We start from the raw sequence: 13,216 nt of genomic DNA, 5'->3' as shown, positions 1-13,216 counted from the left end.
TGATAGTATCACCTGGGATTTTTAAAAAAAGGTAAAGGTCCCCTGTGCAAGTGGACCCATGGGGTGACATCACATCCCGACGTTTCCAAGGCAGACTTTGTTTACGGGGTGGTTTGCCAGTGCCTTCCCCAGTCATCTTCCCTTTACCCCCAGCAAGCTGGGTACTCATTTTACCGACCTCAGAAGGATGGAAGGCTGAGTCAACCTTGAGCCAGCTACCTGAAACCAACTTCCGTTGGCATCGAACTCAGGTCGTGAGCAGAGCTTGGACTGCAGTACTGCAGCTTACCACTCTGCACCACCTGGGATAAATTATGGGCTAAATTAGGTGTCCTCAGTAGATCACAGACTACTCATTCTTATTCATATATTGCACAAAAACAGTTTCCTGACTGTAAGATGTAGCCAACACAGCCACCTATCTTCCAGTCTCTGTCAGGAGGGGAGTGAAGCAAGGTTGTATTCTGGCCCCTCTGCTATTTTTATATTAATTCAGTGGTTCAAGCTCTGTCAAATCCAGATTTCCATCCACCACACTTAGCAAACAGACTGATACCCGCCTTATTTTATGCAGATGATACAGCCATTCTATCCTATTCTCAAGTAGGGATTAGCCCTTTGGGCTCTTACTGCATACTGCAAAGAGGAACAACTAACAATAAATTTCCAAATGGCCAAGATTTTAGTCTTCCCCAGGAGATATGTTAAACATAGGTGGCAGATTGATGGACACAATATAGAACAGGTGAAGGTCTTCAAATACTTAGGCGTACTGCTTCAATTGACAGGTTCAAGAAGCGCGCAGATGACCCAGGTTACCGAGAGTGCCCAAAGACTGGCATCAATTATTCTGAGATTTCTCTACTCAAAATGGAGCCCACATATTCCCTACATAATTAAAGTCTTCCAAGGTAAAGTGACACCTCAAATCTTGTATGGTTCACAAATCTGTTTATACAAAAACTTCTGTCCCTTGGAAGTAGTTCAATCTAAATTTCTTAGATGCATATTTGGTGTTCCAAATGCAATTCTTAGAATAGAACCAGGACAGGTGTCACTTGAAGCTCGTAGCTGGGATCAAGTTATAAGATTTTGGCTCAAGCTAAACCTTAACCCATCTGGATTAACCCCCTTAAATTCTATTAGATAGCTCCCGCTCAGGTTGGGTAGATGTATTTGAGAATAAAATTCAACTTTTCGGCTTCTCTCCCTTAGTAATATGCCACCTTGGGTTCTCAGGAGCTAATGAAACACTTAAACAACAGATCTGGAATACAGCTCTACAGGCTGAACAAGCTCAGGCACACCTCTATCCGGCAGTAAGGAATCGTAGCCAAAATTTTGTCCCAGCAAACTACCTTTATGCTTTAGAATTCCCCAAATACTGCAGAGCTTTCACCCTAGTCCAGTGATGGTGAACTTTTAGAGACCGAGTGCCCAAACTGCAACGAAAACCCACTTATTTATCGCCGAGTGCAAATGCGGCAATTTAACCTGAATACCACCCCCAAAGGGGGCCCAGAGGGAGAGGCTAGGGTTGCCAAGTTCCTCTCCGCCATGAATGGGAGGTTTTTGGGGTGGCGCCTGAGGAGGGCGGGGTTTGGGGAAGGACTTCAGTGCCATAGAGTCCAATTGCCAAAGTGGCAATTTTTTCCAGGGGAACTGATCTCTATTGGTTGGAGATCACTTGTATCTCTACATATCAAGACAAATGGAAAGGTGTTTGGAAGATGGCTTATGGGCACTTCAAAGGTGGAATAGGACTGCACGCCCCTCCGCCCGTACAGACCCAGAGGGCGCCGGAGAAGCCGCTGGAGGGAGGGAAGGAAGGAAGGAAGGAAGGAAGGAAGGAAGGAAGGAAGGAAGGAAGGAAGGGAGGGAGGGAGGGAGGGAGGGAGGGAGGGAGGGAGGGAGGGAGGGAGGGAGGGAGGGAAAGAAAAAAAGAAAGAAAGAAAAAAAGAAAGGGAGAAAGAAAGGGAGCGAGGGAGAGAAAGAAAAGTAGGGAAAGAAAAGGACGGAGGGAGACAGAGAAAGAAAGAGGCCATTTATGCATGGGAGGTTTTGCCTTGGATTTGCCACTCTCCAGATGCACATTTTCCCCATCCGGATTCTCAAAACTCTGCATGGGGACTTACTGATGAGTTTTGAGAATTTGGATGGGGAAAATGTGCATCTACAGAGTGGCAAATCCAAGGCAAAACCTCCCATGCTTGAATGGCCAGGGACAGAAAAGCCGTCCTGCTTTCTCTCTCTCTCTCTCTCTCTCACACACACACACACACACACACACACACACACACACGGCCCCCGCCTCCTCCCTCAGCAGAGAAGTGGGGAGGGGAGCACGCAGAATAGCCCGCAGCGCACGGGCGCCGGAAGACCCTTCCCTTCCCGCAAAGGCTCGGTGTCCTGCCCCGCTCCTACGCACCCATGGAGGGCTGGGGCAGGTCCTGGGTGAGGGAGAAGGAGCTAGGAGAGGAAGGGTGAAGGGGCAGGAGAGGCAGAGCAGCCCAAGGAAGGCCAACAATGCGGCGGTGTGGCTCAGGCCCACCAGCCAGCTGGGCGGCATGCAGGAAGGCATACAAGGGGAGAAGGGGGGAAAGGGGGGAAAGGGGGGAATGGACAAGGGCCCAGAAGCCTTCCCCAATCAGGCACCAGCTGCGATGGGGGAAGAAGGGAAAAAGAAAAAAGAAAAAAATCCTGCCCCGCTGACGGCTGCCCCCACCCACCCGGGCCTGCCGCCAGCGAGGGAGGGGAGGGGAGGGGGGCGCCCCAGAGCCTCCCCCTGACTTCCCGCCCTGCGGCTCACCAGCCACCAGCCCTGCCGCTGCGCCCTTTGCCTATGGACGGGGCTGGGTCCCGCCGCCTCCCACGTGCCAGGGGCAAGTAGCAGGAGAAGGAGGATCCCCCGCCCGGCTGGGCCTCGCCACCATCGCCTTCACCCACCCCTTTCAGAGTGGAGCTCCGGCGGAAAGGAGGCCCGTCTGGCGTGGAGGGGAGGGAGCCCAGCCTAGCTCAGCGCCCCTCTCTGCCTGCCTGCCTGGCTTGGCCAGGCCCCTAAGCCCCCTGCCCAGAGGGGATCTCCCACCCGGCCTGCCTGCCCCGAGGGGGGGATGCGGAGGTGGGGCGCGGCGGCAGGCTTGTGAGAGGCGAGCAGGGTGGGGCAGAGGGCCCCTCCTTCGCACCCACCGGCCAGCCACGCCCCTCCGCCCGCACAGGCCCAGAGGGCGCCAGAGAAGCCGCCGGCCATGCCGAGTGTGGGCGCTCGGCTTCTGTTCCCCACTCTCCCACCCGCCTGGCCGGCCACGCACGCTCCAGCAGCAGCAATGGCTGTGGCTTCTGTGGGAGAGTTTGCCAATGATGTCGGAGGTTCCCCACCCCAGGGCTACAGCCTCCCCCATCCTGGGCGGGGCAGAGCCGGAAAGGCCAGTGGCTTGGAGAAACCGCGCGTGCCGGCAGAGAGGGCTACGCGTGCCGGAAGTGACACACGTGCAGCAGGTCCGCCAACACGGCCCTAGTGCATTTTAACTGCCTGTTCTCAGCCCTTGTGTATCCCCTATTCTCAACGTCTGTGATCCTGCCAACTGAACGCAGTCGAAACAGTGGAACACGTGTTATTATATTGTCTATTTATAACACTGGTTCCTAACCAGGGGTCCACGAGAACTAAACTAGGGGTCCGCGAAACAAAGTTATAAACCCATAATAAATTAATATTTACGCGGCAGCGTGGCGGCGGCTCGCGGGCACAGAGCGCGGCGGCATGCGGTTGTGACTCGCGGGAGCAGCGCGCAACAAGTAAGGAACATGCGGGGGTGGGGAGGCCAGGGGAGGATGCAAGCGAGCCTCACACAACCCACACACAATAGGAGAAACGCTCGTCAAACCTTGTTTGATGATAGCTGTTGAAGAGGTTTTAGGGATGGAAGCCAAAAAGAAAATACAAGAAATACCTCTATCGAACAACACGGTAAAAGCTTGAATTGAAATTATGTCAAATGACATCGAGGAGCAGCTTGTTTCGAAAATAAAAAATTCGCCATGTTTCGCTTTGCAGTGTGATGAATCGACAGACATTTCTAATTGCAGTCAGTTGCTAGTATTTGTCCGCTTTTTAGACAACAACAACACTATTAAAGAGGAATTATTGATTTCGCAGAAACTGGAAACGACGTCAAAAGGTATCGACGTCATGAATATAATCGCGGAGTATTTTGAGAAACATAGCATTATGTGGGAAAAGCTCGCCGGCTTCTGTACGGATGGTGCTCCAGCCATGTTAGGATCACGCTCCGGTCTAGCAACATTAATAAAACAGAAGAATCCTTCAGCAATAACAACCCATTGTATCACACATCGTCAGGCGTTAGCTTCCAAGACTCTTCCTAAAAGCCTTGTTAATACCATGGAAATGGCCATAAAAGTGGTCAATGTCATTAAAAGCAGCGCCTTAAATACACGCCTTTTTAAAAAACTGTGCACTGAAATGGACTCCGATCATGAGACTCTTCCACACCAAAGTTCGTTGGCTATCGAAAGGCAATATGCTGGGAAGGTTATTTGAACTAAGAAAAGAGGTTGAGCTGTTTCTAGCCGAGAAGAAAATTAAAGATTTACTAGAGCTGTTTTCTGATTCGAAAAGTCAGATGCATTTGGCTTATCTTGTGGATATTTTCTCACATTTGAATAAACTAAACTTACAGTTGCAAGGTTCTGGAAACATAAATTTAGCAGGTGTGGGAAACATTTTTATGTTTGAAGATAAAATGCGTGCCTTTATTTGCAAACTTCAATTATGGGTAGGCGAAAACAATTATTCTGCGTTTGTGACATTAAAAGCACTGGTCGATGATAGTAAAGATGACATGAGCACCACAAATATACAAGACAACATCAGAAGTCATCTGCAAATGCTGGTCGATGAATTCCACCGTTACTTCCCGGAATATAACTAGACAGAATCAAAAGATACCCAAAAGCTGATTCGCAATCCTTTTGGTATTGCTGTTGAAGAGGTTGCAGAAGAAATCCAGGAAGAGCTCATTGAATTCCAAAATGATAGGCACTGTAAGGATGCGTTTGAATCAGTTTCTCTTGAAGAGTTCTGGTGTAAAAAAGCAATTTCATATCCTACAGTTCAGGGATTCGCTTTGCGATATCTTATGCTCTTCTCCACAACTTATTTATGTGAACAAGGGTTTTCTGCTTTGCTTATAATTAAGAACACGACAAGAAATCGATTGGAAGCAAGTGATGATATTCGTGTAGCTCTGAGCAACAGTATTAGCCCCAGAATTGCCCAGCTTGTAAAAAGGATGCAGGCTCAAAAATCACATTGATTTACAATTAAAAGTTCTCTATTATAAAAAATATATTCAAATATTATTCTAAGTTTAATGTTAAAGTAACAGTTATGATAAGTTTATTTTCAAATTCTCAGAATTTTTATTTTGAACCTTGGGGTCCCTGCACCGAACAAAAAAGTCCTAGTGGTCCCTGGTCAAAAAAAGGTTAGGAACCACTGATTTATAAGGACATCCATTTCATATCTCACCCCCACTCTATCCAAATTCCTAGGAAGATCTGGAAAATTCTACATATATCTGCAGACTACTCCCATGAGACCACCTCTAAAGTAGTCAAATTCTATGCTGAGACCTTGTCCGTAAGAAAGCAGATATTCCAAACATTTTAATAATTTTATTTATGATTAATTACAGCACAATAACGTTATGCATTTTAATCTCAGAATATTCATTTCATATTTGCATGTAAATTATGCTGTTAAACTGATGTTCTGATCTTTTGATTGGGATACATGTTGATAGATTGATTGATTTCCACTGCACTATACCTGTTTTACTGGCATCTGTTCATCCCCAACAGACTTTGCCCTGTCTTTAAACAAGCTGTCAGTGAATGACAGGATTATACATGTGTAAAAACCCAATCCATCTATGAAAAGCGAAATGATCTATTTGATGGCCTGGTTTTGTTTTCAGTTATGGTACAGAATATGGTATTTTTACATTTTCCAACTGCATAAAATATCACAACAAAGGAGTCTCTTAGAAAACCCTCCCACATACACACACACAAGAGCGAGAAAAAATTGATTTCCATATTTTAGCAAAGAACTGCATCTTTTCATTCCACTGGGAAGCACATCAACTTTTATCAAATAATACAAAATATTACATATTCATGTACCTTATTAAGTTCTTCAATTCGCCTGATCAGATATGGATTGCTTGAAGAGTTTTCAAAATAAACATAATCTGTAACAAAAAGGTCCAATTACATTTGAAGCCCTTCCAAAAAAAAGTATAAGAATAAATCTGAAAAAGCAAGAAATTTGTGATTAAACTCAAGGTCACATATGAATTATTTCTATGCCCAAGGCTAACAAAATATGGGGTGTTATTACATTATAGATGTTTACAGTTTATGAATAAATTCTTTTTGGCATCCACCAGGATTAACTGACTGGAATGTCACTAATGATTCAGTCCCACAGAGATTTAGATGGCCAGCCCATTCCTGAAGAGGGGTGGATGCATGGCAGCTGGGAGCAGCAGCAGCCACGGCATCTTCACAGAGGCTTCCCAGTCACCGCAGAGAAAATAAAACAATTCAAAATGTAAAATGGGAGGAATACCCCCATAGAAAACAGCAATGCTGCAACTCGAGGGGGCATTTCTGGGGTGAGAGATTAGGATGCTGCCTAAAGGCCACTGCACCCCTTGGAATGCCCCCCACATGTCCGTGAGGGCTCCCACTTCTGGGATTTCACTCCCAGCGTGGCTGCGCCAGTGGTGAAGCCCCACGCAGTGGTGTGGCTTACCAGCACCAGCGTGAATGCCCACCGTGCCAGTGTAAGTGCCCCTTATCTTGGGATAAATGGCCACATACGCCAGCACAGGGTCATGCCGGCTCCTATGCCAATTCCCCCCTCCCTTTTAGGATTGCCCTTAGAGGCTTACATTTTCCTCTGTGGTATCCTCACAAATGACACCCAACCTCAAAGTATTGTAATGAATCAGCTTGGTGCTAGCAAAGCCATTTGTGAATATGATGCATAAATCTTTACACAGGGATGGGATCCTGAATTGGTTTTCTTTTTGCTAATCCACTCAACTTTATAAATCCACACACTCCAGAAAGTAAGCAGCCTAAAATAATAGATTAGATTGTACTATTAACTTTTCTTAGATACTAGCCTTATATGAGAGCTCATTCCATTAATAGTATTTTCTAAAATATTAATACAACACAATACAACCAGTGTGTTGGCCCTTCATGACAACTGGTTGGCAATTGTGTGAAAAGGATGCTGGACTAGATGGACCACTGGTCTGATCCAGCAGGCCTCTCTTTAAGTTCTTATGTTCTTTTGTTCACTCTTTCTCCATATACTACTACTCTAGTTGATAAATTCTGAAAGCTTTGTTCCAGCTAGCACAACTTTCATTTACTGGAACATTAATTGAGGCTTTTCCAGTGCCCATAATCAAATCTACTTTGCAAAAGTTTCAGAACAAGTTGTTGAGCACACTACAGCCACAGTCTCATTCTTCATAATTACACCAGTGAGTTTTGGCACCAACTCACCATGTGACAGGTCCCATAACACAACAAGAGCATCCATTAAATGTTTTTGTATACTGCTTGACAGTAGGAAATATCTGGTAGTCCATTATCCAAGGAATCTGACAACTTGTGATTCATGCTATTTTATGTAAGTTCCATTTGATATTCATGGATAAAAAAAATCAGATCCAATGCACTGATTCATAAATAAAATTAGATTGATTTGAATTAGGTGTTGTTCTATGAAATATTGTGAATTCATACTTCACATATGGTAGTTCCCCAGGGGTTGAATAGAAGGAAAGCATTCCATTGTTTTCATTAACATGCACCTCATTTTTCAGTGTTAATTATTTGAGAGATCTGGAGGCTCAAATTCAAAATTCTGGGGAAATGGGAGAAATTGATTATTTCTGTTATTTCTGAGGACTCCCCCTCACCATATTTCTACTGGAAAATTTGAAAATTTGGAAGAACACTGAAAAAAACTACTATGAAGGTTTCCCCCCCCCCTTTGGGAAGTTCTTGAACTGCTTTTAAGACAAGATCTAACTCAAAGTGCATAGTGTAGAGGAGGTTTCTAATAAGACAGTCAACAGTACTAAAAATGACCGTTCCTGTGTACGCCATAGACCAGTGGTTCCCAACCATTTCGGGTATGAGGACCCCTTTTTAATGTAAAAAATAGACCCTCCCTCATATGACATTAGTTGTGCTGTTAGTATCAGTTGCTTGAGAAAGCACATACAAAATGCTACTATGGATTCAGTAATGCTTTTAAATGAACTGGTATTTTATTAATGGTATTCCCCATGCTATTTCCTCTTTTCCTCCTCCTAGCAATCCCTATATACGCAACTTTCCCTGCTTCCTTCTCTCCTTCCTACCAGCCAACCAATCTACCTTTTATCTACCCCCCATCTTTGGTAATATTTATTATGTATTTACTTCATTAATATCCCACCTTTCTCGACAATGGGGACACAGAGTTTACATCATTCTCCTCTCTTCCATTATATATTGAAAACATCCCAGTGAGGTAAATTAGGCTGAGAATGGCCAACCCACCCAGTGAGTTTCCATGGCAGAGAGGTGATTTGAAGCTGGGTCTCCCAGATCCTAGTCTGAAACTCTAACCACCACACCACACAGGTTTTCATGGGGTTGCTGCTGTTGAACAACAGCAAGCAGCCATGCCTGGGTAATTCATGCAAATCTGCAGACCTGAATCTTTTTTCAGGTTTGTAGAAAGATGTCTTCTCTGTTCGTAGGCTCCAATCTCTAAATTTAAGTTTCCACAGATTTGGCCACATCGAGGATTAGACATACTGATACAAGTAAGACACACATTATATGTTTGGTCTACAGAAAGTATGTTTGCTTCTTTGTTGTACTGAGTTGTTTAATGAGATGGCTGGTATTGTTCGGTAGGTTTCAAAGAATGGAAGTCTGGTTGAAGGGTAGACAGTACAGACCAATGACTTCACAAAGTATAAGAAAGCTTCATACGTTTTTATAGTTTGGAATTACAGGTGTAGTTGCCTAGGATAACCCCTTTGCTAACACAGCAGTAAGTCCGTACTCGTGCAAATTTGCTTGGGTGCCCAATGAGCTTTCAGTCCTAAACAGAACAACTGGTGGATGCTTATTTATTTTGATTTTAACCCTGCTTTTCAGTGGCTCCCAAAAGAGCTCACAGGAATCAGAGTCTAACACAAATTATTAAAGTGAAATCTAAAATGTTCCTTGTAGAAACAATTCTCAATTGTGCTGGATCCAGGCAGGATCAAGAGATGCCTACCTGTTCCCCGCAATGGCCTAGCAATGCCACTTGAATTGGAGGAAGGGGAAACTGATCTCCAGAATATGCTGTCAGATTTCTGGGCACAGGCATTGAGATGCAAGTCTTTTCCACAGATTATAATGTAATGATTACTAATCCAGGCAGCAAAATAAAGACGTCCGTGGCACCAAAGTTTATTCCACCATAAGCACCAAAGTTTATTCCACCATAAGCTTTCTTGAGTCAGAACTCACTTTAGATGCACGAACTGTCTAGAGGTGACCCGTCCACCCCTCACTTATTGGGCTACCCTGGGATAGTCAAAAGGGAAACAGGGAAACTCTGGATCCTGATGGCTGCCTGATGCAGCTCTGGACCTTCCAGGGCAGGCAGAGTTATGGGAGATGCTGGGGTCACCAATCAATAGGCCCTCAAGGGAGCTTGCTGGACAAGCAGCAGATCTGCAGGCTGCAGTCCATGCATTCATTCAAAGTGCATGCACTTCCAGAATGGCACTGAAGATGGGAGGGGATAGGCAATGGGAACCCAACCCTCTCATGAGAAGCAGGTCTCCTCACAAGGAGGCAATCAGCCCTGACTGGGCCAGTGCACACTTGGAGGCCTCCGGCTGAGGATGGCCAGGCCTGATGCCACCTGTCTGGATGGGGCTCAGAGCAGGAGACCGAGTTGGGAAGGCATGGCCATGTTGCAGCAAATTAGCTGCAGGTTAACTCCAACCTGCACCCAAACCGAGATAGAGCTGGAAGGCATGGCAAGACCAGGGGAAGATGGAAACCTGCCCAAGCTGGATGCATTTGCAGACCCCTTGCAGTAACTCCAGCCTCCACCCCCCAGGGGGTCCCCAGCCCACATGTTGGGAACCACTGCCATACACAGATACAACATACATTCAAAGAGATGTTTATTGTTTAACTGTGACTAATTTTGTCCACAATTAATTATCTTATGTATATAATACACTACAGAAGAGTTCAATGTTTTCAGTACTGACACAATGTTTTCAGAACTTGACATCCTATTGTTAACTGTATGAGATTGCTTCTGTCCAAATAATATACTTTCTTTTGCTTAGTACAAGCATGATAGAGGTCTACAACGTTATGTAAGGTCTAGAAAAAGTGAAGAGAGAAAAGCAACTTTTATCCTTCTTCTATTATACCAGAACTCAGGGTCATTCTATGAAACTGATTGGCCATAGATTGAAGACAAACAAAAGGAAGTACTACATTACACAATGGGTGTGAAAAAACTTGTGGAACTCACTGCCATAAGATGTGGCAATGGCCTGAGTTCGATCCCGATGGAAGTCTGTTTCAGGTAGCCGGCTCAAGGTTGACTCAGCCTTCCATCCTTCCAAGGCTGGTAAAATGAGTACCCAGCTTGCTGGGGGTAAAGGGGCGATGACTGGGAAGGCACTGGAAAACCACCCCGCAAACAAAGTCTGCCTAGGAAATGTCGGGATGTGATGTCACCCCATGGATCAGGAATGACCCGGTGCTTGCACAGGGGACCTTTACCTTTTTACCTGAAATGTTTATACTGTTAAATTTCATAAAATATGCTAAATAGTGCAATTGTATGTATTAAGATATAAATGCCACATTTTATATTGTTAAAACAGTAAAAGATTAGATTTGATAACAGCTGTATGTATTTCTATTTTTTTCCCAAAAAAAGAGTGAAAATGCCCCCCCCCGGTGTCAATTTTTTTTTGAAATTTTGTCTCTACTTGGGACTACTATTTGGGTTTTGCATGTATTTCTGAGAACTGTGCCCTTATGGGCTTTTATTTTATTAAAATGGAAGTGTTCGCGCAGTTTCCTATTTTCAATTAAAATATTTTGTTTTGGGTAACAGTTCAGAAGTAGCTAAAAGTTCGTGATTCTGTTTTTGTGTCTCATTTCCTCTAGATAGTTTTGGCTTAAGCCGTGAGTACTATGATGTTTTGCAAGCTATGTCTTATAAGAAATTAACAGTGCAATCCTAAACGGAGTTATGCCCTTTCTAAATCCAATTAAGTCAACAGGGTTTTATAAGGTAGGACTGGACTGCAAGCATCTCACTGAGAAAGGTGTCTGACCTTTTATTTATTTTTATTTAATTCATTTATATCCCCTCCTGTCACCCCAATGGGGATTCAAGATGGCTTACATCATTCTCCTTTCCTTCATTTTTTCCCTCACAATAACCCTGTGAGGTAGGTTAGGCTGAGAGAATGTGACTGGCCCAAGGTCACCCACCAAGCTTCCATGGCACAAGTGGGGATTCGAACCTGTGATTCCCACATACTAGTCTGACACTCTTAAGTTCAGTAGATATAATACGTTGGGAATTACAGGATGTATGCTAGTGGTGGAAAGTGCCGTCAAGTCACAACCAACTTACGATGACTCTCTAGGGTTTTCAAGGCAAGAGATGTACAGAGGTGGTTTGCCATTGCCTGCCTCTGCGTAGCGACCTGGACTTCTAGGGTGGTTTCCCATCCAAATACTGTGCTTTGCTTCTGAGATCTGATGAGATCAGGCTAGCCTGAGCCATCCTGGACAGGTTTTATACATTTTAAAAAATATATTTTAAAAACTTTACTTACTGTGGACAACAAGCTCTAGCAGCTATTATTTTTGTTTTAACTTGCAATAACATTATTTTTAGATAATTTCAAGGTATTTAAAGCCACTCCTACAGTCTTATGTACACTACTTATCAACAGATCCCACAAGTGACTTATTTTTGAGAGAAACGTGCATAGGATATTGAAATATGCAGAGGATATAGAAAGGTCCCAGTTTCATTCCTCGGCATCTCCAGTTGAAAGAATCAGGTACTAGGTAATGTGAAGGACCTGAGACCCTGGATAGCCACTGCCAGTCTGAGTAGACAATACTGACCCTGATGGACCAAGAGTCTGATGCAGTATAAGGCAGCTTCATGTGTTCAATGTGAATTGTTTTGCTGGTATTGGGAAACAGCAATCCATAAAAGAATTATCTACCACTAGTCACATTCTACTGCTGTCTTCCTCTACTGATCTTTTAAGTCAATAACCTATGAGAAAATAGTATCCCTGAAAAATACTTCTACAGGGGTTGATGGATTAGAGTAAAAATTATAAATTAAAAAAACCTCAGGTAAAGTGCTTAAGTTTCAAAAGAAAATGGTGGTAAGTAAATGTTTTACTATCAGTGTCAACAAAGGAGTGTACTGAACAGCAAGGGAGCGTTGAGAACCAAAATTATTCAGTGTGACTCATTCAAAATGCATACAAGGCAGCAAGCGCCACATTGTCAATGCAAGCAGTTTTCCACATTTTCCAAACCATTACACTGAGGAAGCCTTTAAGAGATGCTCATGACCCCATGTGAGGGCTGTGACCCCAACGGGAGCACTCATGACCTAATTAAGAATAACCAGACCATGTAAGCCTTTACCTATTCTCCAGTGGGGCTGTTTCCATTACAAATAATCAAAGTGTGGGGTGGGAGGGAAAGGGAGAAGATTTTGGAGCCCAATCCTATGCATGCTTACTCAGAAGTAACCCTCATTCTCAAGCTAAGTGTGCAGAGGAATACGGCTTTAGATGCTCGTGTTACCTTCAATTCACTTTCTAAGAGTGAATTCCGTATGACATTGGGGATTCCTGATTACATTCCAATATGTAATGTTCCAAAATGTAGGCATCAAGGCAGCCAGGTGGGCTATGACACTAGAGAAGGAAAATTTAACATTTATCTTCCTGCCTTGCTGTTCCTCACAATGAAAATGTCCTCCCTGACTAGCTCCCCCCCCCCCCCGTCCCAGAGGAAAAAACAGGACATGGTACCT

General features: G+C 44.3%; 1 protein-coding gene across 4 annotated transcripts in view; it reads right to left on the bottom strand.

Annotated features, from left to right (window-relative positions):
• The window catches only part of MTA3 (metastasis associated 1 family member 3), a 162,099-nt gene that overhangs the window by 143,086 nt on the left and 5,797 nt on the right, over positions 1 to 13,216 (bottom strand). For all 4 annotated transcript variants that reach the window (XM_056853108.1, XM_056853109.1, XM_056853111.1 and 1 more), the window contains exon 2: positions 6,211 to 6,278. In XM_056853108.1, the coding sequence (XP_056709086.1) occupies positions 6,211 to 6,278 (68 nt within the window). The remainder of the gene's footprint in view (positions 1 to 6,210; positions 6,279 to 13,216) is intronic.

The sequence above is a fragment of the Euleptes europaea genome, chromosome 7, assembly GCF_029931775.1.
Source record: "Euleptes europaea isolate rEulEur1 chromosome 7, rEulEur1.hap1, whole genome shotgun sequence".
In the NCBI taxonomy this organism is placed as follows: Eukaryota; Metazoa; Chordata; class Lepidosauria; order Squamata; family Sphaerodactylidae; genus Euleptes; species Euleptes europaea.
This window is presented reverse-complemented; position numbering and strand designations above follow the sequence as displayed.